Source organism: Erinaceus europaeus, chromosome 6 (assembly GCF_950295315.1).
Source record: "Erinaceus europaeus chromosome 6, mEriEur2.1, whole genome shotgun sequence".
Taxonomy (NCBI): Eukaryota; Metazoa; Chordata; class Mammalia; order Eulipotyphla; family Erinaceidae; genus Erinaceus; species Erinaceus europaeus.
In genome coordinates, this window is record NC_080167.1 from 61,369,608 (window position 1) to 61,395,195 (window position 25,588).

Genomic DNA, 25,588 nt, shown 5'->3' on the forward strand with positions numbered 1-25,588 from the left:
TATATGCTACTTACAATAATAACAATCATAGAGAAAGAAAGTAGAGGGGACTGGGCAGTGGTGCACACAGTTAAGCACACATAGTACTAAGCACAAGGACTGTGCAAGGATCTGGGTTTGAGCCTCTGCTCTCTACCTGCAGAGGTACACTTCATGAGCAGTGAAGCAGGTCAGCAGATGTCTACCTTTCTCTCTCCTTTTTTAAAAAATTATCTTTATTTATTGGATAGAGACACCAGAAATTGAGAGGGTAGGGGAAGATAGAGAGGCAGAGACAGAGAGACACCTGCAGACTTGCTTCATCACTTGCAAAGCTTTCCCCCTGCAGGTGGGGACCAGGGCCTCCATCCCGGGTCCTTGTGCACATTAATATGTGTGCTCAAGCAGGTGCACCACCACCTAGACCCTCCTCCTATCTCCCCACCCACTCAATTTCTCTTTGCTCTATGTGAAAAATGGGGGGGGGGGGGAAATGGCCTCCAGGAGCTGTGGATTCATAGTGTAGACACTGAGCCCGAGCAATAACCCTGGAGGCAAAACAAAAGTAGAATGGTGGTTGCCAGGGGCCTGGTGGGGAATGGAGCTGCTGTTTAATAGGTGTAGATGTTACTCCATATGATGAAAGTAATTCAGAAATGGATAATAATGAAGGTTTTACAACATACAAGTGCATAACTGTGCACTTTAAGATGGTTCAGATGGTAAAATTTATGTTCTATGTATTTTATCACAATTAAAAAATTGGAAAGAATAGTTGTGGTCTCCAATGTGTGAGGTCTTGGATTAAACCCTAGGACCACATAGAAATACCGTGAACAGCATCAGGGAAGCTGTATGGATGATGGCATAGTACTGTAATCTCTCTCTCTATTGTCTTCACCTCATTCTCTTCTCACTCTCTCTCTAACATAAAGAATAAAAAAATTGACCCAAGGAGGCCATGCAGCAGTACAATTCCCTGGATTCATACCTAAGCATCACATTAAAGATTAAATAAATAAATAAATAAATAAATAAATACTTCCATTGATCCAGTTGGTCTTGGGGCCCTTAACATTCCATCAGTAGAATTTTTCAAGCCCATGAAGCCCAGTTGCAGAAAAGCACCTGACTGGAATCTTCAGAAGTCCTAGCCTGAGTTCAGACTGGCCTGGCTAATCTCCTGAGTGACACACAGGGATGATAACAATTCTATTTGCTAACTGCTATATTTAATAACTGGAAAAAAATTGGCAAGGCTTCCTAAGCGACTCAGTACAGATGTTCCAATAAGAAAAAGTAAATCAGAAATGATGCCAAGAGTGACTTTCCAAGGGGGAAAGTCTTAATGGGGCCACAACAAAACCTTATGAATGCTATCTATTGCTGGAGGAGACCCAGACTTTACCTCAGTCCTGATGGCCCACAATTGCACTGTTTTCAAAACCTCTACATCCGATGCTTACTTGAGTGTGTGAGTCGCTCAGTGACCTGGCACCCAGTCCTGGAAGGAAGACTGTAAATGACAAAACCTTGTAATTGATCATGATTTTACAAGCCAGAGACTAAGAACGGGGTCCTGCTGGTTTGTGCATAGCACAGTACTGCTGTGTGGGGAGGAATGAGTGCCATTATGTGTAAGTAATGCCTACTGGCATTTATCATCACAATCTAAATAGCAGCCAGCCACTCTGAACAGGACGGGAATTTACTGTATACAATCCTTGACCGCATATTTCTCAAGTACCTTTAGAAATTGAAAAGTGGTGTGCTGGGCTAGCTTTGACGGAGAGAGACAAGGAACTTGTGGCAGCGTGGTAATACAATTCTTTATTGATGCGGATGCCCCAGAGTCAGGTGAGAGCACAACGGGTTTAGGCCATGTGGAGCTAGCAAAATGGCTGCCTCCCACTATGCAGCCAGCACTTCTCTATGTCTTCTCCAGGTCGGGATGTGGAAGAGAAAGAGAGAGAGAGAGGGAAGAGCAGCAGGCTTTATAGAACGGAAGTGGCAAGTTGGGAATGGGATTGGCTAGGAAAGGGGGTGGAGAAAACAAGGCACTCTGGGAAGGTAGACAGCTTCCGTAGCAGTGGTGGTTGCTATAGATTTTTAGCTCGTGGGAATGGGCGAGGGGGTAATGTGGTGGTGGAGGAGTCATTTTTAAAACAAGGCAGAAGATTGATATGTAAATGATAATACTCTCATGGAAATATGGTGGTCTGTGGGTCCTGCCTAACTCAACCACATCTGTACAGTATCCCAACAGTGGTGCTCATAAAGAGGTATTTTAAGAAAAAAAAAAAAAAAAAGACTAGTATAGCCACAGGCCCTTTGGAATTTTACTAAAATATGCCTACTAGCTATCTACAAAATAGAGGACCCCCACCCAACTCTTCATCTGCACTATTCCAGCCTTTAGGTCCATGATTGCTCAACAATTTGTTTGGCTTTGTATGTTAACTCTCTTTTTAGCCACCAGGTCCCAGATGCTAGCATGATGCCGACCAGACTTCCCTGGACAGACAACCCCACCAACGTGTCCTGGAGCTCTGCTTCCCCAGATACCCTCTCCACTGGGGAAAGAGAGAGATAGGTTGAGAGTATGGATTGATCTGTCAATGCCCATGTTCAGCGGGGAAGCAATTACAGAAGCCAGACCTTCCACCTTCTGCATCCCACAATGACCTTGGGTCCTTACTCCCAGAGGGTTAAAGAATAGGGAAGCTATCAGGGGAGTGGATGGGATATAGAGTTCTGGTGGTGGGAATTGTGTGGAGTTGTACTCCTCTTATCCTATGGTTTAGTCAGTTTCCTTTTTATAAATAAAAAAAATAAAAAATATATACTATCAAAAAAGAGGTATTTTAAGGAGCTTACAGTCAATTCTCAAAAATTAATGTATATCTTTAATCTAGGCAAGTTTTTACTAGTGTGCTCCCAATTATCTTCTGTGAAAAAGCTCAGAAAGAATTCTGTTGTCTGTAGGGACATAAGTTTATTAACTTATGGCTTTATGCATTTTACTGAGTTTTGCTAATTAGTCTTTCTCTTTTTAGATATTTAGGGACTTATTCTGGGTGGGAGACAACTCTATTTGCATAAACTAGTAACTACACAATGTTACCATAAACCCTCTGTACAATCCACAAAGTCATAATAAACAGAAAAGATGATGAGGGAGCTGGGCAATGAACACCCTGTAGAGCACACGTTGCAATTCCCTTTTTTCTTTCTTTTTCTTTTTTTTTTTTTTTTTTTTTGCCTCTAGGGTTATCGACGGAGCTTGGTGCTGGCACTATGAATCCACTGCTGCTGGTACCCATTTTTTCGATTTTGTTGTTGTTGTTGGATGGGACAGAGAGAAATTGAGAGGGTAGAGGAGATAGGGAGGGAGAACGATAGACACCTGCAGACCTGCTTCACTGTTTTTGAAGCGATTCCCCTGCAGGTGGGGAGTGGGGAGCTTGAACCCGGATCCTTATGTGATTGTTTACATTTAGTGCTATGTGCACCACACCTGCCCTCCCACCCCCCCGCCCACATTGCTAATTCTGAGAAGCAGGTTCAAGCAAAGGGGAAGCTTCACTAGGAAACTCTCTCCTCTGTCTCCTCTTCCTCTCTCCCTTTCCTCCATCTGTCTTCCTTCCATCTCAGTTTTTGTCTCTATTAAAAAAAGAAAAAGAAAGGAAGGGAGGAAGGAAGGAAAAAAAGAAAAAGAAAGGAAGAGAGGAAGGAAGGAAGGAAAGAAGAAAGATGGTCACTGGCAGCAATGAATTGGGGGTGCAGGCACCAAAATCACCCCAGCCCACTCACATATATACTTAATGATTTGTGAAATAAAGTATTTGATGGGAGTAGCAAAGTTTTTCTATGGCGCTATGCTAAAAAAGAGGCTGTTCTTTCCAACTGTCTTTAGATACACATTTTATAAGTTGTCTTCTTGATTTTTAGAAATCCTTTCTTAAATTTTCCTCCTTCATCAAGCCTTTGAGCAGTGATAGTGTTACAGATGATGAAACTATGCTTGGGAAGAGAAGAGCTGCAAACATCACAGTGACTATCTGGGCTAAATTCCTGGAACCCTGAAACATTTGTAGAAAACACTGGTAGAAACATTGTAGAAACTGCCACCACTGCCAATTCAAAATATCAATTATAGTGTTCTTTCTGTCACACAGTGTAAAACATGTGACATCTTGAGTATTTACCTTATCTTTCAGGATCCAGAAATTAGTGTCTCTGTGAGGCCGGTGCATAAGAATAATGAATTACACTACAGAACTGGAACATTTAACATCAACCTTTAATTAGTTTGTAAGTGGAAAGCCTGACACTAATAAAAACCACCTTTTCTTGGGGAAGGAAATAATTACTTGTTAGATGTAGCTTAAGTACTTTGCTAAAGAGTCCTTTTCTTCTTTTCATAGTAGTTTCTGCTTTGCAAAATATAGTCTCCTTTTTATGGTTTCCATATATATATATTTTTTTCTATGTTGAGATGTCTTTTCTTAAACACACATCGTTATTTATTGGCGATGTAAATAGTTTTGTGTTTTTCAATGATACCGATATCATGTTCCAGTTGCTTCATTTCTCTTTCCAACTTTTGCTTCCGAATTTTCTTTGGTGTGGAATCGATGAAGACTGACAGGGACTGGAATTCCTTGTGCACCTCTTCCCAGTTTTTCTTCAGTCCCTGTCAACAGGAAGGAAAGAAGCAAATGTAGCTCTGAACTAGAGGTAAAGTGAATTGCGAAGGTAAAGTGGAGAAAGTTGTACTGGCAAAGGAAAAGTGCAAATAGGTAAAGAGAGCTGATGACAACATCTTTAAGGCGTGACATATGATATGTACTTGTCAATAATAAAATTCAATTAACAATAGTGAAAAAAAAATCCAAACCTTGTCCTTGACTGTGTGCTCAGCTCCCACTGGGAATATTTATGTGCTGTTTGCAGTGTTCCTGTACTTGGCCTTACCACCAATAACGCACATATGCATTGATGAGAGAGAGGAGATGTGGCGGTGGGAACAACTTAGAACTGATTTCCCCAAGCAAAAAGAATTTTTGAATAGGAAATTATCATGTTTCATTTCCTTCCTTCCTTTCTTTTTTTCTTTTTATTAGAACTCCCTTTATAAACCAGTAGCTTCATTGTTTTTTTTGTCCTTCAGGTTGCTAGGGCTCAGTGCCTACACTATGAATGGACCCACTGCTCCTGGCAGCCATTTTTTCCATTTTATTGTTGTAGGATAGGACAGACAGAAATTGAGAGGGAAAGATAGCGAAGGGAGAAAGAGAAAGACACCTGCAGACCTGCTTCACTGCTTGTGAAATGACCCCTCTGTAGGTGGAGAGCCGGGGGGGCTCAAACCACGATCCTTGTGCTGGTGCCTACACTTCGTACTATGTCCACTTAACCCACCGTCCGGCCCCAAAGCTTCATTCTTCAGCTGTGCCATCACATTAAAAATAAACAAACAAACAAAACCTGATTTTGAAGTGTGCGGTCAAAGAATCTGCCTTTGGCTGGTGAGCTTGATGCAGTGCATACACATGTTGCTTTTTCAATGACTCACACCTAGAACTTGTGTGATATTGTGTGACTGTGCTCCTTCAATCACACTAATAACAGAAAGATCACAGTCTGGCGTGCAAGGTTGTATTTTTTAATATCTGAGTAGATAGAATTGTAGAAGATGCCACCTTCTGATTTGAAAGGATAAAAATGTTACATTCTTCTGCCGAGTAGTTAAAGGATCTTGACTTCCCCTTAAAGTACTTGAGAAATGACCCGAATGGTGTTAAGTGGAACACACATGCTAATTCAATAATGTACTTAATGTTTTATGGCCTCAGAAGCCAGATTTAGAATGAGGGATCTCTTAGGGGCAATAAAGGTTATTTGCATCTCTGTATAATTAGCATCTCCTATCGCTGTACACTAGAGGCCACCCCCCCCCCCCGCCATCAAGATGGCCTTAAAGTGCTGACTGAACTCAGGCAATAAAGTTTTTTTTATAAATAAAGTTTTATAAATAAAGTTTTTTTTATAAACTTTCTACTGTTCACTACTGGTGCACAAATAATTTTATGTGTACAGCTACTGGAATTATGATTTAAAATATTGCCTTGACAATATGGTTTGGAATTATGTTTAAGAGAGCATTTGGAGTATTCTATCTAGTAATACTTTTCCCTGTAAGACTTCATGGTACAAATTTAATCTTGTTGATACTGCCAGGGAATAATAAAATGTCAGCGCCCAAGCTCCCATGCTTAGATAAAAATGATGATGGAACAGGGACTACTGCATGGAACAGTTTGGTTGGGGAGGGAGAGAACACGTTTCAAGGCCTTATTGAGTGAGACTGTATCATGGATTTGGAAAAGGTAAAAAGCAGAAGGAAAAGCAACTACTTAAATGATTAAAAGAGGGTTATAGGGTTAAAAATGGACCTACCCTATGACCCAGAAATTCCTTTCCAGGGGATATATCCTAAGGAACCAAGCACACCCATCCATCCAAAAGTACAATGTGTAATAGCCAAAACCTGGAAGCAACCCAGGTGTGCAAAAACAGATGAGTGGCCAAGAAAGTTGTGGTCTATATACACAGTGGAACACTACTGAGTTATTTAAAATGATTAGCTCACCTACCTTTCTTTCTTTCTTTCTTTCTTTCTTTCTTTCTTTCTTTCTTTCTTTCTTTCTTTTTCTCTTTCTTTTTTCTTTGCCTCCAGGGTCATTGCTGGGGCTTGGTGCTGGCACTATGAATCCACTCCTCCTGGGGGCTATTTTTTGCATTTTATTGGATAGGACAGAGATAAATTGAGAGGGGTAGAGGAGACAGGAGGAAAAAAAGACACCTGTGCATCGGCTTCACTTCTTGTGAAGATAGAGAGGGAGAGAGACAGACACCTGCAGCCCTGCTTCCGCACTCACGAAGCTTCCTCCTGCAGGTAGGGACCAGGGGCTTAAACCTGGGCCCTTGCTCACTGTAATGTGTGCGCTTAACCAGGTGCACCACCGCCTGTCAACTGATATTTTTATCTTTTTATTTATCTTTCATAAGACAGATACAGAAAGAAAGATGGATAGACAGCAGAGCACTGCTCAGCTCTGACCATTAAACCGGAGATCATGCACAGAGTCTCAGGCATGACGGACTCTGTGTAACTACTATACACTTTCCCCAGCCTGATAGGTTTTGTTTTTGTTTTTTCAACTGTGGAGATCTGGCTTACTAGAATGGGGGTGGGGGGGTACTGATTCAGGGACAGTTTCAATTATTCTAGAGCTCCATCTAGTGAAAAATATCCAACTTATCGACATAATTTTTGAAAAACTCAGGGGCAGGAGAATGCAACTCAAAGTACTTTTTAATACATGTTTGTTATAAAAGAAAGAGGTTTTCCTTACAATGTTACAGCGGGGGAGGGGGGAAGAAAACTGGGAAGAAAACCCCTCCTACTCAGTGAAATTTGTAGGACAGCTTCCTGCTCTTTCACAGTTTCACGAGAAGAGCTTTCTGATTTTAAAGTCCAGTTGCCAGTGGCCTGTCCTTTCAGAGATGTTTTGAAAAGTCACCTGGGGGTCTGAATGCCAGGAAGAAAGGACATTTACCTGCAGAACTGCCTCTCTCTCATCATCAGAGAGCCTCTTCATTGCTGCTTTGCGAAGGTTTTCCTGGATATAGTTATCATAGTCCTTCTGGGATTTCTTCACTTCCTCATTTCGCTTACAGATATAGTCAGGTATAACACCGTAATCCTAAAGATGTTTCAGAAATCAGTATCTTAATTGCAGCGTACCAACCAGTGAAGGGGTGGGGGCTGTGGGGGTTGTTACAAAGTCTTTTCTCTAACTGCTGAAAACTGACCCAATTCAGGGACTTCTTTTCTCTCTGTGAGCGAGTTGACTCTAGCCTTTTAAGACCATCTGAGTTATTTTTGTGTTTGCTTGTTTTCCCTGCAAATGTTTCCAGTGCCTATTCTTGGTTGATGACTCAGCCCTTACTGTTTGCCTAATAATTGGCTTTTCTTTGCTTCTTTTAGGTGTTTCAGTTTTTACCCTGAGACACTATATATATATAGTTAAATAAAAGATTTGTGTTTATGAGGCATTATTAAAAAAAAAAAAAAAAACAACTTCTGAGATACTAAGCACATCTACTTGAAGAGAACAATGGAATCGATACCATAAGCATGTTTCTGAGAAAACAGGTTTCCAGGCTCCTGTTTCAAGGACTGACAGAAATTGGCAAGTCTTTCAACATCAGTGAATATTTGATTTCACTGTGAGGAGAAATAAAATGGCTGTCCATTCTTTAAAAAAAAAAAATCTGAGGACAAGTTTCTTTTCGTATGGAATTTGTTCCATAGTTAGGGAAGCTCCCCAGAAAGAAAAGTCTGAGTAACATAAATAAAGTTGTATAAAGGACTGCGAAGGAAGAGAGAAAATGATAGAGATATTTTGAATAAATAAAATAAAACTCAGTAAATTTTGGAGGTCAGAGAGGACCTATCTAAAGAGATAATTGTTGAGAGATACAGGAATCATTGTAACCACCTACAAGTAAAGTCAGAGCAACAGAGCACCTGCTGGGAGGGCACCTGTTTTGTTATCTACACAACCCAGGGTCAAGTCCAGACCCCGTGGCACTGGAGAAGCTTTGGTGCTATGACATCTGCCGCTCTTCCTTCCTCTCTCTCTTTACTTGAACCAGTTTCCCTGGGGTGGTAAAGCTCAGGTAAGGACCAAGAACATATCTACACATATTCTGGTTCTTCTCATTCTAGGCCTTTGGTAAGACCACACTTGCCGGCTCCCCTGACTTGCTCACGGTGAATGGACTTGGGCTCTCATGACTTGTCAAATTCTTTCTCTGTCTGGATAGTGACAGGCAACGTTTGGAGTGGCATGGGCCTTGAAATGAGGATGAGAAACAGAGGAACCAGCCACCACCCCCACCACCCCCACTCCTGCAGTGAACATGTAGACAAACAGATGATAAAAACTTTGTTGCTTTAAGTTCTTGAAATTCAGAGGGTGTTAGCAATGCTTAACCTAACCTATCCTGGTTGCATAGAAATTGAAACCCTTGATTTTTTTTTTTTTTTTTTTTATTGCCACCAGGGGTATTGCTGGAGCTTTGTGCCAGCACTACCAGTCCACTGCTACTGGTAGCCATACCCCCACCCCCCACTTTTAATTTAATTTTATTTTATGGAACAGAGAGAAATTGAGAAGGGAGGGGAGATAGGGAGATAGAAAGGTAAAGAGAAAGATAGACACCGCCAGACCTGCTTCACTGCCTATGAAGCTTCCCCTTACAAGTAGGGAGCTGGGGCTTGAGAACTCTAGTCCTCATGCTTGGTGATATGTACACTTAACCGGGTGTGCCACCATCTGACCTTCCCCCCCCCCTGAATTTCTATTTAAGTGTGTTTTAATAGTTTGAATAGTTGTAAAGCATTGTATAAATAAACTCAAAGGGGGCAGCATTCTGCTCAGGGCAGTGGTAAACAGTCTAATAAATTTCAGGAAGCACTGAAGTCAACACCTCATCAAAGCTCAGCACAATAGCTGATGTTGATAATGAAGATCCTGAGTCATCACAAAAAGATTAAATTAGAACTACCATAGTCTAAGAAAGTAAGTGACAATGCCGTTTAGGGGCGGAAACTTGAGTGATCTGAAATGTTCCTATGTATTGGGTCGCTGGAGGACTAAAGCATATTACTAATGTTGCTTACTTCATATGTGATAATATCTATTCTCTACTGAACTCTTACCAGGTGTCGGGTATTACGGCAAATGCTTAATTCTCACTGCAACCCTGTGATAAAGCTAATGACTTATTAAAGATCTCAGGAGGGTAATAAACAGAAGAATCTGCATTTCAGTGTCTTCCTGCTATCTCTGAACATCCCATGTAATCATCCATACTGTGGTTCTCATAAAGTATTTCTCATGGCACAAATGGGGCATACAGCATTTTATTTGAGGAAAACAGAAAGTGTTTAAATCTCTTTAAAAATGACATTGTGCCTGAAGGAATTTGCTATAATAGCAGATCTTCAAAACTTTACTCTGAGAGTGAAAATTAAGTCAAGTCCTCCTGAGCCCTGGTGGCTTAGCAACCAAGAAGGTGAATACATCAGAAGGTCTGCACGGCTTGACAGACAGACAAGCACAGGCAGATGAGTTTAATGTTTTCATGAAGAAGTTCCTCAATTTTATGTTGGGGTGGGGGGACTGTATTCCTTGGGTTGAAGGCAGGCAGGAGAGACAGAGGGTGAGGCAACTAGTGGTAAGACCATCAGTGGAGAAGAGGTCTGATAGGCTAACAGAGAATAATGGGCTGGAAGTTACTACAGAGAGTCAGTAAGAGAGGGCCATATCTAGGCACTGGGCGGGGCACATTACCTGCACAGTGCACCATTCCCCACCTGCAGGGGTAGAACTTCATGAGTGGTGGAGCAGAGCTGCACGTGTCTCTCCTCTCTCTGTCTCTCATCTGCTATCAAAAACAGAAGAAAAAAAAAGGCTACCAGGAGTGGTGGCATCCTACAGGCACTAAGCTCCAGTGACACTTCTGGTGGCATTTAAAAAAAAAAAAAAAAGACAAAATACAGAGTCAAGTTCTGTTTTTCCAGCCCTAAGGGGAAAAAGACCCTGAGCAGCCTCTCACTTGGGGGCCTCAAAGGAGGAAGCATCTGGTCAAGTCTAAAGTGACCTCACTGGCTTGTGCGGTCAGTCCCTCTATTCCTGTTATACTGTCCAAAGGTGTCTGAGCAAGAAGCTTCTCAGGGAATAAGGAGTGTCCTGTGAACATCCTGGGAGATCCTGTTTGATTTGGATTTATCATGCTTCTAGTATCGCTCAGCAGAACAACCAGAGGTGGGCTTCCGGCTGAGAGAAAAATGGAAAGTCTGCTGGGCATAAGGTTTGGTTAGAGGGAGGTGAGATCAAGAGGTAAGTTGTTCAGCTTTCAACACAATCACTGATGGATGATTTGAATGCAAAACACTCTACATCTTGGTTGTGATTTTACTTGCCTCTCTTTCCCGCCACAATGGATTATTAGTATTGTTCATTTTTAGGGTTTTGCATTCATATTTTATGATGCATGCCTCGATCAAACATGCAAAGTCAAATAGTTTTTGCAAGTTTTCTTCTACTTTTAAAAACAGTTTTACTATCTTTATTTGTTGGGTAGAGACAGTCAGAAATTGAGAGAAGGGGAGATAGAGAGACAAGGAGACACCTGCAGCACTGTCTCACCACTCACAAAGCTTTCCCCTTGCAGGTAGGACTGGGGACTTGAACCTGGGTACTTGTGCATTGTAACATGTACACTCAATCAGGTATGGCACCACCTAACACCACAAAGTCTATTCAAGTGCTTTCTATTTTTTAAAATAGTAGTACTAGTTTACAAAGTTGGAATTAATAAAGTCATGGATCCTTTGGAATATACCTAAAATAGACCTACTAGCTATTTCCAAAACGGAGACCCCAAATCTTCATCTGCAATATTCCAGCCTTTAGGTTCATGATTAATCAACATTAATCAAAGTCAATGTATGGCTTTATATGTTAACTCTCTTTTCAACCACAAGGTTCCAGATGCTACCATGATGCCAACCAGACGCCCCTGGACAGACAACCCCACCAATGTGTCCTGGAGCCCCGCTTTCCCAGAGCCCCACCCCACTAGGGAAAGACAGAGACAGGCTGGTAGTATGGATTGACCTGTCAACACCCATGTTCAGTGGGGAAGCAATTACAGAAGCCAGACCTTCCACCTTCTGCACCCCATAATGTCTCTGGGGTCATTACCCCAGAGGGATAAAGAATAGGAAAGCTATCAGGGGAAGGGATGGGATACAGAGTTCTGGTGGTGAGAATTGTGTGGAGTTGTACTCCATCTTATCCTATGGTCTTGTCAGTGTTTCCATTTTATAAATAAATAAAGCAAGTTTTTTTTTGTTTTTTTTTTAATTTAAAGATCTCTGGGCTGGGTGGAAGTGCATCCAGTTGATCACACATGTTACAATACTCAGAACTCAGGTTCAAGTCCCTGGTCTTTTTGCAGGCAGCAAAGCTTCACAAGCAGTGAAGTAGTGCCGCTGGACTCTCTCTCCATTCATCTCTCTCTCTGTCTCCCCCCTCTACCTTCTCCTTCTCCCTCTCTTACCCCCATCCCTCCCGATTTCGGTCTCTATCCAAAATAAATAAATTTAAATTTTTTTTAGAACTTCTAATATTTAAACAAACCCAAGTTTCTATGTTTTTCTGCCAGTGATGATATGCCTACCTGATAACCTCACTTTCTATAGGAATTAAAGATTCAAAGCAACTAGATTATGGTACAGTACTTCCAAAGTCTGTTTTACTTCATACTAGAAGAAAATGAATACATTCTAGCAGAAATGAAAATGTGAATTGCTTGTGACATTTTAATGGAGGGAGGGGCTCTAAAATTGTATTATTCTTCATGTCTCTCATCCTGATACATAATGATTTGCTCTTAGAATCTTCTGAAAGATTAGCTTGTCTAAATTTATAATAATGAATGTGATATTTGCAACTTGCCAAAAGTACTATCTTTTAGAGAGTGCTTGTTATAATTGCTAAATATGTTAATTAAAATTTAGAGCAATTATAAGTTTCTTCTACTAATGCATACAGTGTTGTTCATCCCAGATTCTTTGTATTTTCTTTATTTTGGCTGGAAACAGAGAGAGATTGAGAGGGAAGGGGAGGATAGGGAGAGAGAGAGAGAGACACCTTTATGTTGCTTCACTACTTGTGGATCTTCCCTCCTACACATGGGACTGGGGACTTGTACGGGGTCCTTGTGCATTGCAACATGTGCACTCTACTGGAAGTACCACCAACCGGCCCTGTTCATTCCACTTTCTAATTTCATCACATTATGCAGATTGCAGAGAGATGGGATTTAGCAAACTAGACAATTTATTCCAGCAATAGCATGACTGAATGATAATACAGACAATCACTGGAAAGAGATTCAAACTATTTGAATCTCAGCTGTCTTGTTATCACAAGGTTACCTTTTTATTGATGTACTTTGGAACCAGTCCTGAAGTTTCAAGGTCATGCTTATCTCCAGTTCTTTTGTCCACATAAATGGGCTTGTGTTTCCTAGTCATCCCCATAATGACATCGGTGGCATTTGCATTTATAAAATTCTTATCATTCTGTATTCCCATGACTGGATGCTCAGTCCTCAGTGGCACAGGCGGCTTTCTGGGCTCATTCCAATCAAATTTCTTTTCTGTTAGAAATAATGTTACCTTGTCAACATGAAACTAGAAGCATTACTACTTAGCATCACTTCTAACAGCCAGATAGCTATTCTACTGCTGGTCTACTGCAGTCTTATTAATAATGTATTCAAGTATTTAAGGGAAGGAGTCAGGAATTGTAAGTGCAGATGATAAAGTGCAGCATGGCCCATACATTGAGGGGCAGTGTAGAAGCCCAAGGGAAGAGGTTGAGTTCCCCAGATGAAGGTCACATAAATAGAAAAATGATTACAAAACAGACTTTCATGCCTTAGGCCATGGGGGTCCCAAGTTAATCCCTCTGCACCACTAGACGCTAGAGGTGAGCTGGGCCCTGGTCCAAGAAAAAAAAATCTAAAAAAACAGAAATAAAAAGATGGCAATGCAGACCATGTGAAGTCATACAAATGTTCTAACAGCTGAAGTTGAAGAAATGTATATGCATTGCTAATAATCTTCCAATCTATCTAGAAAATTATTGTTTGCCTTGAATAGAAAGTTTCCCAGTGACTAGGGGGTTGACACAATGAAGCTGACAGCAGCCTTGGCCTGTGTTAGCTTTCACTTTGTCTCATGAGACTGGTTTTTTGTTTGTTTGTTTGTTTTGCCTCCAGGGCTATTGCTGGGGCTGGGTACTTGCACTACGAATCCAATGCTCCTGGAGGCATCTTTTTTCCATTGTTGTTATTATTGTTGCTGTTATTGGATAGGAAAGAGAGAAACTGAGTGAGATGGTGAAGACAGAGAAGGGAAGAGAAACATAGTTATCTGCAGACCTACTTCACTGCTTGTGTAGTTATGCTCCAGCAGGTGGGGAGCCGGGGGCTTGAACTGGGATCCTTGCACTTGGTACTATGTACGCTTAACCTGGTGTGCCACCCACCACCTTACCCTCTAGACTGTGCTTTAAAGCTTCTTCAACATTCAGAATCTCTTAATTACCCTTACAACCAGTGAGATTCTGTTTGTCTTGCTTTATAATGTTTGTAAGAGAAGATAAAGATTTCTTTCCTTTTTCCCTGCTTGGTACCTAGGATTTATATGTTTGGTCCCTGTGTTACTTAGTCTGCTTTACTCTAGAAAAGATACATGGGGTTCAGAAGGTATCACTGCTCAGTCGTAAGGTATCACTGCTCAGTCGTGAGGCACTGAAAAAAAAAACCCAATTCCACTTTCGAACTATCCAGTGGTTGTGGGTTGCAAAACAAGACTTCACTAGAGCAAGATACACAAGAAACTTGAAGCCATGGATTTCACCCAGAAAGCTGCACTTCCAGACTTAACTTCATTTGCTTTTCTTGATAATGCTCTCTTCCTCTATCATGAAATCTGGGTTATCAGAGAGGATGGTAGAGTAAAAATATCATTATAGGGAGATGCAGATTTCCTTTCATCAGAATGTGTATCTTAACTGGAAGCTCCAGAGGTTGCGTTCTTTTCTTCACGGCAAAGACAAAGGTCACTGCTGCCCTGTTTAACAGCTACCCTTCCATCCACTCTTCATTTCCAGACTTGCCAGCTTCACTCATCTCTCTACACTCTATGGCCAGGATTAGTTACATTATTTGTGAGAACCAGGACAAATTGAACACTCAGGGCTACATGATCAAAACTCAAGAATTTTAAGGACAGAGCATTAAGCCAAACATGGAACCCTCCTAAACCCCAATCCTGGGCAACTGTACAGGTAAGATGTGCAAGAAGCTGGCTCTACTATTTATTTATTTATTTATTTTAAGAATTTTAAAATATTTATTTATTCCCTTTTTGTTGCCCTTGTTTTATTGTTGTAGTTATTACTGATGTCGTTGTTGTTGGATAGGACAGAGAGAAATGGAGAGAGGAGGGGAATACAGAGGGGGGAGAGAAAGATAAGACACCTGCAGACCTGCTTCACTGCCTGTGAAGCAACTTCCTTGTAGGTGGGGAGCCGGGGCTTGAACTGGGATCCTTACACTGGTCCCTGAGCTTTGCGCCACGTGCGCTTAACCCACTGCGCTACCGCCCGACTCCAGCTCTATTATTTACTCACTAGGCCTCTTCATTGCACCCAACTCTTTTATGGTCCCAGTGGTCTAAGAGATCTGAGGGAGCCAAGGCCCATAGTCAGCCTTACAACGAGCCCTACAATCACCAGGACAGCTGCAATGTCCATCTCTTGAAAAGAAGGTCAAACATGGTTCAGATGCTGGGAAATGTGGCCCAATGGGATTTAGCAGTCTTCTTATGATAGACGCTTGTGTCTTAAGTCATAGGGCTCGGGAGAAAGCTGGTAGAGCTTATGGAGCCAGAAGTAGGTGCTTCTTGGACTACAGTACAAGAAGAAAACGCAAAAGAAAACCTCTTTGGAGAAGCAGTTAATTCTCCCTGTTTCTTTGTTCTACTTTTCCTAGCTGTTTAGGGCAAGATAAAGCTATCACTTTTGCAATGTGATATCCATAAGCAAATGAATTTTAGTAAAATTTCCCTATTGACACTTTTAATATTTAAAAAGATGAAACCTACTAGGTGGTAGAGTTTTTTCCTTTGAATGTTTCTTCAGGAAATCCTTTGGGGAAGGAATCTCAACTTTTGCAGGCCCCATAGTTTTCATTGCCATTTTAGATTTTTTCATGTCATTTTTTACAGCCGTCTTAAACACTGATGTATACCTAAAATTAAAAAAAAAAAAACCAAGTATAGTATTTATATTTCTAGTGAAGTTAAAGATTTTAAAAGGATATATAATCCTAATTTACATAACTTTAAACTTGTATAGAGAAGAGTCATAAAGTGTAATTACCTGAGCAGTAGGGGTATGACAACTTAGCCCTTTGAAAAAGACCTGGAGGGGGTCGGGCGGTAGCACATCAGGTTAAGCACACATGGCACAAAGCACAAAGACCAGCATTAGGATCCTGGTTTGAGCCCCCAGCTCCACACCTGTAGGGGGGTGACTTCATAGGCAGTGAAGCAGGTCTGCAGGTGTCTTTCTCTCCCCGTCTTCCCCTCCTCTCTCCATTTCTCTCTGTCCTATCCAACAACAATGACATCAATAACAATAGTAACCACAATGATAAAAAACAAGGGCAACAAAAGGGGAAAAAAATAGCCTCCAGGAGCAGTGGATTTGTGGCACAGGCACCAAGCCCCAGCGATAACCCTGGAGGCAAAGAGAGAGAGAGAGAGAGAGATGGAGCAAAGATGTCCACAGTGCTTCCTTGTCTTTTGAGCTTTGTAGCAATAACAATGATGTCACTTCTTTCCCTCTTAATAATTTGAGTTTATTTCTCACTCTCTCTCATCAATCTGATGGTAGGTTTATTAATTTTATTGATCTTCTCAAAGAACCAGGTTTTCATTAACTTTTCTCTAATGTTAATGGTTTCCACTTCAAAGACTTTTTTTATATTTATTCCCTTTTGTTGCCCTTGTTTTTTTATTGTTGTTGTAGTTATTATTGCTGTTGTTACTGATATCATTGTTGTTGGACAGGACAGAGAGAAATGGAGAGAAAAGGGTAAGACAGAGAGGGGGAGAGAAAGATAGACACCTGCAGACCTGCTTCACCAGCTGTGAAGCAACTCCCGTGCAGGTGGGGAGCCGGGGGCTTGAACCAGGATCCTTGCTTCACACCACGTGTGCTTAACCCACTGCGCTACCACCTGACTCCCCATTTGAATAATTTCTACTCTGATCTGATTTCTGTTCCCCATCTTAGGTTCAATCTACTTTTCCATATTAATTTTTTAAAAGTATTTATTCTCTTTTGTTGCCATGGTTGTTTTATTGTTGTAGTTATTATTGTTGTTGTCGTTGTTGGATAGGACAGAGAGAAATGGAGAGAGGAGGGGAAGACAAAGAGGGGGAGAGAAAGACACCTGCAGACCTGCTTCACCACTTGTGAAGCGACCCCCCTGCAGGTGTGGAGCCAGGGGCTCAAACCGAGATCCTTACCCATTTTAATTTCTTAGGGGGCAAGATTAGGTATTTGACTCTAAACCTCTATATGCTGCCAGTGAAAGTATTTAGAGTTATCAAATTACTTTTAAGTACTGAACTATAGCTGCATATCACAGTGTTAAATATGTTCTGCTTTCATATTCATTCTGCACAAAATCTCTCTTTTATTCCCTTGAGGCATCATCTCTGACTCAGAAGTTTATGTTTGCTTAGTTTCCTAATAGTTGGAGGTTTTTTTTCATATACTTTTTTCTAGTTGATTCATAATTAGTATCTATTGTCTTTATAGAACATACTTCGTACAATTTTAATCCCTTAATTAAATTTTGATACTTGTTTTATGGCACAAGGATAATCTATTGTGGTAAAAGCAATATGTATGTTCTAAAAGTAAAGCTATTTTGTTGTTGACTGAACTCTTCTACAGCTTTGACCGTGATAGATTATTATTATCTTTGTGCCGTAAGAGTGTCAGAAAATGTAATGGGTTCAAGTCTCTGGACACTGCATGGTCCATGCAAAAGGGAAGCTTCACAAATGGAGGAATAGTGGTTTGGCATCTCTCATCTCTCTGTCTCTCTCACTCCGTCTCTCATCTTTTTTGAAAAACAAACAAATCATGAGAGAGAGAGAAAGAGAGACAGAGACAGAGAGAGAGAGAGCCAGTCCTCTGGGAGTGACAGAATCATTCAGATTGCAAAATTCCAGAAAACCCTTGTGGCAGGGGGGAGGGGGAGAGAGGGAGAGGGAGAGGGAGAATTTTAACTACCATATTAGAAACAACAGTATTTTGCCATTATTTTTGGATGCTCATCTTATTTTAAAAAAATTATTGGGGCCAAGCAGTGGAGCACCTAGTTAAGTGCAGACATTCCAGTGTGCAAGGACCCGGGTTCAAGCCCCTGGTCTCCACCTGCAGGGGGAAAGCTTCATAAGTAGTGAGGCAAGGCTGCAGGTGTCTCTGTGTCTTTACCTTTCTATCTCCTTCTCCCCTTTCAATTTCTCTGTATCTACCCAATAATAAATAAATAAATAAATTAATTAATTAATTAAAGAAAAGCCTATTTAACCCTTCCCTTGATTCTACTTGTGCCTTACCAGACACTGTCTCATTCTCTAAAAGTTCAGGTCATGGTATATGTTGACTATAAGAACAAGCAGTCACAGACAGAATAATATCCGTCTTGCCCAGAACAAACAGATTCTCATAGAGTGGCATACTGTACATACAGCACACTGAAGCTGCCTTATCCCATAAGAGAGTGAACTTCTGAAAACATCTCTGACACATGCAAAAGTTCACAAGTCTCCTCGGCAAGTCACCACAGGTTGTACTGTTGACATATGTTCTTTTCAACAGTTTTACATTTATGTGAAAGGTCCCAGACGTGCCACCTGCCGTATGTGTACACGTCCAAATAAAAGGCAATAACCCAGCATGAACAGACATCACGTCAGTAAATGCATATGGAAGCTGCAGCTCTCCTTGCTGAAGAGATCCTGTTTGCAGCTATTCTTAACACCTACCCACTTGCTGCAAGGGGAAAAGTGCCTTCTCCAACAGGCTTTCAGATGTACATTCATTAGGTAATCCTATTAATTATAGCACACCTTACAGCTGTGTGCTTGCCTTCCTGAGGACTTTGAAATCTTCCCTGTAACCTGTGAAGCTCAGGGCAAGGATGAATCAGTATAGAAGAACACTTAGATTTTAAAAAAAAATACAAGAAATGAAGAAAAGTGTCATTGTGTGGAACTCTAGAGAGACTGCCTAGCCAGATGAATAATTCTTACATTAAACATAAAAGCATGTCTGAGGTTAGGTGTTACAGCAGTGGGAATTTCAGAATATATTAATTGTGTTCAAGACAAGACTCTGGAATATGCCTTTCTTTAACTATACATTCAGCTAATAGTACTTCTAATGTCCCAAAATTGGATTCTTTGCACTAATGTCTGTAAAGCAGATATAAGAACCTCAGGAGAAAATGAATAGTTCATCTAAATGTTCCCAGTATTCAATATTATTTAGCAAAACTAAAGGGTTGTTCACATGATCCTTATTGCTAAAATAGTGAACTGAACTGATTAATGAGTCCATGTAAACTGACTGAGTACTCAAAACCAACACTGCTGTGAGCTTAGAGAGAAGGGTCCAGGAGCCTACCCAAGTGCATTGCCTGGAAATGGTAGATATATAAATATATATGGGGCCCACTTACTAGATTTGCAAATGACACAAAGCTGAAAGGGATGGGTCAAGAGAATATAAGAAAAACAGGAGGCGGGGGAAGAGAGAGAGACTGAGAATTCAAAATGTCTACATAGGTTAATGAGATGTTTGGATAGAAGAGAATTAGCTTAACCATGATAGGAAGAAAGGGACCAATGTCTGTCTGTTATACATTCTGCAGGAGTTTCAATATTAGACAATGGCTAGAGCATAAATGCAAACAGATTCCTTCATGAAAGCAATGTGAAAGGGGCTGAGTGGTGGTGCACCTGGTTGGGTGCACACATTACAGCATGCAAGGACCTGGGTTCAAGCCCCCCAGTTCCCATCTGCAGCGGGGAAGCTTCATGAGTGGTGAAGCAGGGCTGCAGGTATCTCTGTTTCTCTCCCTCTCTATCTCCCCCTTCCCTCTCGATTTCTGGCTGTCTCTATCCAATAAATAAATAAAGATTTAAAAAGAAAGAAAAAAAGAAAGAAAGAAAGAGAGGAAGGAAGGGAGGGAGGAAGGGAGGAAAGGAGGAAGGGAGGAAAGGAATGTGAAAAGGAAATAATAGTCCCATGGGCTGTTTAAGCTGATCTGGTATAAAATCCTTACAAGGGGAAGTGATAATGATGGTGACAGTAAAGAGCTGAGACCATCCAGAGGAGGTGATAGATTTGGTGAAGAGCCATGTCAAGTGTCCTACTGAAGTGAAATTTTGAAAACAATACATGTCTTCCAATGGACTCTCCCACCTTCATCTTAAGCTCCAGCTCATAGTTCAGTGACCTTCACAACCACTCTAGTTATAACCTTATATTTTCCATTTTATTTATTTATTTTTAATATTTATTTATTCCCTTTTGTTGCCCTTGTTTTATTGTTGTAGTTATTATTGTTGTTGTCGTTGTTGGATAGGACAGAGAGAAATAGAGAGAGGAGGGGAAGACAGGAGGAGAGAAAGATAGACACCTGCAGACCTGCTTCACCACCTGTGAAGCGACTCCCCTGCAGGTGGGGAGCCGGGGTTCGAACCGGGATCCTTATGCCGGTCCTTGTGCTTTGCGTCACCTGCACTTAACCCGCTGTGCTACAGCCCGACTCCCTATTTTATTATTTTTTTTACATGTGTCTTCTGTTTTTATTTTTATTTATTGGATAGAGACAGGGAAACTGAAAGGGAAGGGGGGTATAGGGAGGGAAACAGACAGACACACACCTGTAACACTGCTTGGCCACATGTGAAACTCCCCCCCTGCAGGTGAGAACCAGGGGCTTGAACCTAGGTCTTGGTTCATTGTAATGTACACTCAGCTGCCTGGCCCCCATCCTTTTATTCTCTAAGTTTCTAAGTTATCTTCTAAGAGCTGGGCAGAGAGACATCAGCAGCCCTGCTTCACTAGTTGGGAAGCTTCTCCCTACAGGTGGGGACGAGGGGGCTTGAATCTGGGTCCTTGGGCATGGTAATGTGCTTTCTAAGCCAGGTGTGCCACTACCTGCCCCCAGTTCTCATTTTCTAACCTCCGCAGCTCTCACTAGGATGTTCATCAATAGTTTTACTGATTTTAAAGTTTTTTTTTTTTTTTTTACTTACTTGATGTGACAAGGACTTTTATTAAAAAAGAGAGAAGTCAGAGTACCGTGCCACAAATGGCCTGGGAATTGAATCCAGAGCCTCAGGCCTGCAAATACCAAGCTCTACCAGTTGAGCTACGCCCCCAATTAATATTTTTATTGTAAATCAGCATGTAAGTGTTTAAATTTCAATTCCCAAGGAGGTCCTAACTTTGGAGGTGTGGGAAGTCACACGACAGTCAATGGTTGATATTTCCAACCAAGAGCTAGCTACCTCTGTGAATCTGGGCTTTATCTGGCCCATGTTGCAAAGAGTCAAGGGGTGAGATTTTCTGAAGCTGGTTTATAACTTGATGATGCAGATAGGCCTCCTTGTTTATTTCATTTCTTCCTTAGGATTGATGTTATTAGGCACGTCTGTGCTAGTGTGGTCTGAAAGAATTGCTTAAATGTTTTACTATGCTGTTTTTATACTTTAGTGGCTTGCATGCATGCCAGCTTGTCACAAACAAAAACAAAACAAAAAACAAAAGACACACAGAGAGCGAGCGACACAAAACCCTTCATATGGTTGTTGCTGAGAGAGTAGAGTGACTTCATACTAACAGAAAGTGTTCTTGGGCACCACGTTTAGATTTCTTCTGTTCCCTCTCATCAATAAAATCAATTTCCCTTATTAATTCATAGTAACACGATGAGATTATGTTGTCACATTAAATCCCCACCCCCACTGCCCCAGAAAAACCCCTAATGTAGTTGGATAGTTGTTGATAGCGAATGCTTGCCAAATGAACTGTCCCTATAAAATCTGAGAATATTACTTAGGTGCAGTGAAGCTTTTTAACTTAACAATGAGCACAACACTTTATCTAAGGAGATAGGCTATCCAAAGTAGGCACGCTACAGGAAATACAATCTACCCATGAGTTAAAGAGAAAAGGAGAGCTTTATCTTCCAGGGTACATAGAATTTTGGACCACAAGTTCAACTGGCAATAGTTAACTTGAACATTCATTAACCTTGCAACTATCATTCCTTCCTTTACATCCTTCTTCCCAATCTCTATTAGATTTTGAGAAACTAGTGGAAAATATAGATGCTGCTTTAGCTAAAACCAGATAGATTTAAATTGAAGGAACTGCTCACTTGTTGAAGATATTATTCATCCTAAGTAGTTATGAATGAAATTATAATTAGAGTTGAAAGGGACCTTGAAGATTATCTAGTTCCTTCAGCTAATTTTATAGATCAGAAAACAAATGGAAATTTACTCATAATCCCCAAATCAACAAGTTGCAAATCCTGTGTTTCTCAATCCAGAGTTCTTTCAGTGTGGTCTTGACTTGTACCCCCTGCCAAAAAGAAAGAAAGAAAAGGTGGTCCAGGAGGTGGTGCAGTGGATTCTCAACCATGAGGTTCCGAGTTTGATCCCCAGCAGCACATGTACCAGAGTGATGTCTGGTTCTTTCTCTCTTCCTATCTTTCTCATGAATAAGTAGGTTCTAAAAAAAAAGAAAAAGAAAGAAAGAAAAAAGAAAAGAAAACGAAAATCTAGTATTTTAAATCCTAGGAGTAGATTTCCATCTCTAAATTACTTTCTTTTCTTCCCATAGATTTAAATAAATGTGAAGTTGCCTGGCACAGAAGAGCAACTGGGAGGTTTGCTCTATGGCTGCCTTTCTGTGGGTGTTTAAGGGACCCAAACTTCTTGTGTCATTATCTTAACTCAGCTACACATTTCAGAATCACTATTCACCTTCTCTTCCTCACATCCAACTATCAAATCTGAAAAAGACCTAAGAATTATCTAGTCTACCTATTTTTGTTTCCCCAACAACAAAATAAGTAAATAAATAGTAAAAAAAAAAAAAGACAAAGAATAATACCTGAGGCTTTAAGATAAGTAGGAATTTATACCTGTGATACAGGGTGGCAGACTATCACTTTAGAGAGGGAGCAACAGTGTCATAACTTAAACAACAAATGCAGAAAACCAATCAAGTATCCCATCACAGAACAATAAATTTGTCTACCCAATACTAATTTTTACTCTGTGTTGGATAACACATTATGTAAGACCAATTTACTTTATATATATTTAATTTTATTTATTTATTTTTGCCTCCAGGGTTATTGCTGGGGTTCGGTGCCTGCACCACGACTCCACTGTTCCTGGAGGCTATTTTTTCCCTTTTTGTTAGCCTTGTTTTTTTTTTAATAGTTGTGGTTATTATTATTGTTGTTATTGATGTCCTTGTTGTTAGATAGGACAGAGAGAAATGGAGAGAGGAGGAGAAGACAGAGAGGGGGAGAGAAAGACAGACACCTGCAGATCTGCTTCACCACTTGTGAAGCGACTCCCCTGCAGGTGGGGAGCCGGAACTCGAACCGGGATCCTTACGCTGGTCCCTGCGCTTTGTGCCACCTGCACGCTTAACCCGCTGCCCGACCCCCCAATTTACTTTTTAAAAAATATTCTTATTTATTTTCTATTGGAGAGAAACTAGAGAGAAATTGAGAAGGGAAGGAACAGAGAGGGAGAAAGACAGGACTGACTATACCTGCTGCTAGTCCTGCTTCACCATTCGTGAAGCTTTCCCCTTGCAGGTGGGAACCAGAGGCTTGAACCAGGGTTCTTTTGCACTGTAATGTGAGCACTTAATCAGCTGCGCCACTGCCTGCCCCCCCCCAGGCCAATTACAAAAACCAATTACAGACTTCCCTGGATTGAAGACACCACCAATGTGTCCTGGAGCTCAGCTTCCCCAGAGACCCATCCTACTAGGGAAAGAGAGAGGCAGACTGGGAGTATGGACCGACCAGTCAACGCCCATGTTCAGCGAGGAAGCAATTACAGAAGCCAGACCTTCTACCTTCTGCAACCCACAATGACCCTGGGTCCATGCTCCCAGAGGGATAGAGTGGGAAAGCTATCGGGGGAGGGGGTGGGATATGGAGATTGGGCGGTGGGAATTGTGTGGAGTTGTACCCCTCCTACCCTATGGTTTTGTTAATTAATCCTTTCTTAAATAAAAAATAAATAAATAAATAAATAAAACAATAATAACTACAACAACAGTAAAAAATTATATTCCTTTAAAAATTAATTAAAAAAAAAACCAATTACAGGACATAGGAGAGAGTATAATGGCTATATATGCAAATAGACTTTCAGGCCTGAGACTCGGAGGTCCAAGTTCAGTCCCCAGCACCACCATAAGCCAGAGCTGGTAAAAACTAAAAAAAAAAAAAAAAAAAAAAAAAAAATACATGCAGATGCAATAGGAGAATAACCTAGTAAGAGAGACCTCTCGGGAGTCGGGCAGTAGCGCAGTAGGTTAAACGCAGCTGGTGCAAAGCGCAAGGACCGGCATAAAGATCCAGGTTCGAGGCCACGGCTCCCCACCTGCGGGGGAGGCGGTGAAGCAGGTCTGCCGGTGTCTCTCTTTCTCTTCCCGTCTTCTCCTCCTCTCTCCATTTCTCTCCATCCTATCCAACAATGACATCAATAATAACTACAACAGTAAAACAAGGGCAACAAAAGGGAATAAATAATTAAAAAAAAAATTTTTAAAAGAGACAGCCCTCTCACAGCACTAACCTATCCCGTGAGCTGTGAGCTGCTGAATATCTAGATGATTTGGCAATCTCTTCTCTGAGAAGTCGTCATCCAAGACTGCTTCACTGGGACCCCACCCCCCAAGAAAAAAAAATTAGTTTATTTATGTTCCATCTTGAAATGGAGTAAATATTTCCGAATATTTTTGTTTTGAGCGATCGATCGTCTCAGCTACCCACGTACCTAGGAGGCGGGGGAGGCTCCTTCCAGTCACTGGGTATGAGGTTATAAATGCTCTCCGCAGAGCACTTTGGATCCATGGCCACCAAAGAAATCCGGCTCCTTAAGGGCCACTCAAGATTTCCTTCACTGTCACCAAATCTGTCTTTCTCCACTAAAACGTCCCTTTTCTTGGCCTACTAGCTTGCCTTCTCTCTCACGTAATTCCCAATTCCCCTTTGACCTCTTCTCAGCCGCGCTCTCTCCAAGCAGCTGCGCTTCTCATTCCTCCCGGGGTTGCTCAGCTCGGGTTGTTGATGGCGCGGTTGTCTTGGAAACAGTTACTAGGCGACAGGGAAGTGGATTCTTTCTTCCCTTTCCCCACAGCTCCGCCTTTCCCGCCCCCCAGCCCCCAGACAAGTTCAATACGGACACCACCCGTGCTTGTAGGTGTATTTGGGAGCGACGGGGGTGAGGAATGGCATTCCCTTTAAAAGACTGTTCTTTTCTGTCTGTTTATTTGTAGAGGTCGACGCACCACTGTTAGCTACCAAGAGCAGCCGCTATGCAGACGTCACACAGACTCTTGTGCGCGGGCCTCAACCCGGAAGGGGCGGGGCTAGAGGGTGAGCCCGCCAGGACTCTCAGCCAATCATGAGAGCTGTAGCACGGATGGGCGTGATTCAATGAGCCCTAGCGGTAGGATGAAAGGAGCGCAGGAACACGGTCACGTGTCCGCTTGCGGGCGTGTGGGCGGGACCCGTGGTTGCGCAGGCGTAGAAG

At 41.5% G+C, this 25,588-nt stretch overlaps 1 protein-coding gene across 3 annotated transcripts; it reads right to left on the reverse strand.

Moving 5' to 3' along the window:
- Positions 1 to 4,264: 4,264 nt before the first annotated feature.
- ENKUR (enkurin, TRPC channel interacting protein) lies at positions 4,265 to 25,343 on the reverse strand. 3 transcript variants are annotated; one of them, XM_060192319.1, is made up of 6 exons: positions 24,830 to 25,343; positions 24,336 to 24,542; positions 15,803 to 15,948; positions 13,064 to 13,287; positions 7,605 to 7,751; positions 4,265 to 4,675 (listed from the first exon to the last, which is right to left on the reverse strand). In XM_060192319.1, the coding sequence occupies exons 2-6, from the start codon at positions 24,503 to 24,505 to the stop codon at positions 4,502 to 4,504; spliced, it is 861 nt and encodes a 286-aa protein (XP_060048302.1). In that variant the 5' UTR covers positions 24,506 to 24,542; positions 24,830 to 25,343; the 3' UTR covers positions 4,265 to 4,501. The 3 variants fall into 3 exon arrangements, with proteins under 3 accessions (XP_060048302.1, XP_060048303.1, XP_007526531.1); XM_060192320.1 differs by lacking the exon at positions 24,336 to 24,542 and having other exon boundaries at positions 25,027 to 25,343; XM_007526469.3 differs by lacking the exon at positions 24,336 to 24,542 and having other exon boundaries at positions 24,830 to 25,337.
- Between the last annotated feature and the right edge of the window lie 245 nt (positions 25,344 to 25,588).

Coding starts and splice junctions, on each gene's coding strand:
- ENKUR (XM_060192319.1), bottom strand. CDS start 24,505: ATGGAGAGAGGAGGAGAAGACGGGAAGAGAAAGAGAGACACCGGCAGA. Junction 7,752..13,063: donor CAAAGTACATCAATAAAAAG/GTAACCTTGTGA, acceptor AAACATCTTTAG/GATTACGGTGTTATACCTGA. Junction 4,676..7,604: donor AGAGAGAGGCAGTTCTGCAG/GTAAATGTCCTT, acceptor TCCTGTTGACAG/GGACTGAAGAAAAACTGGGA.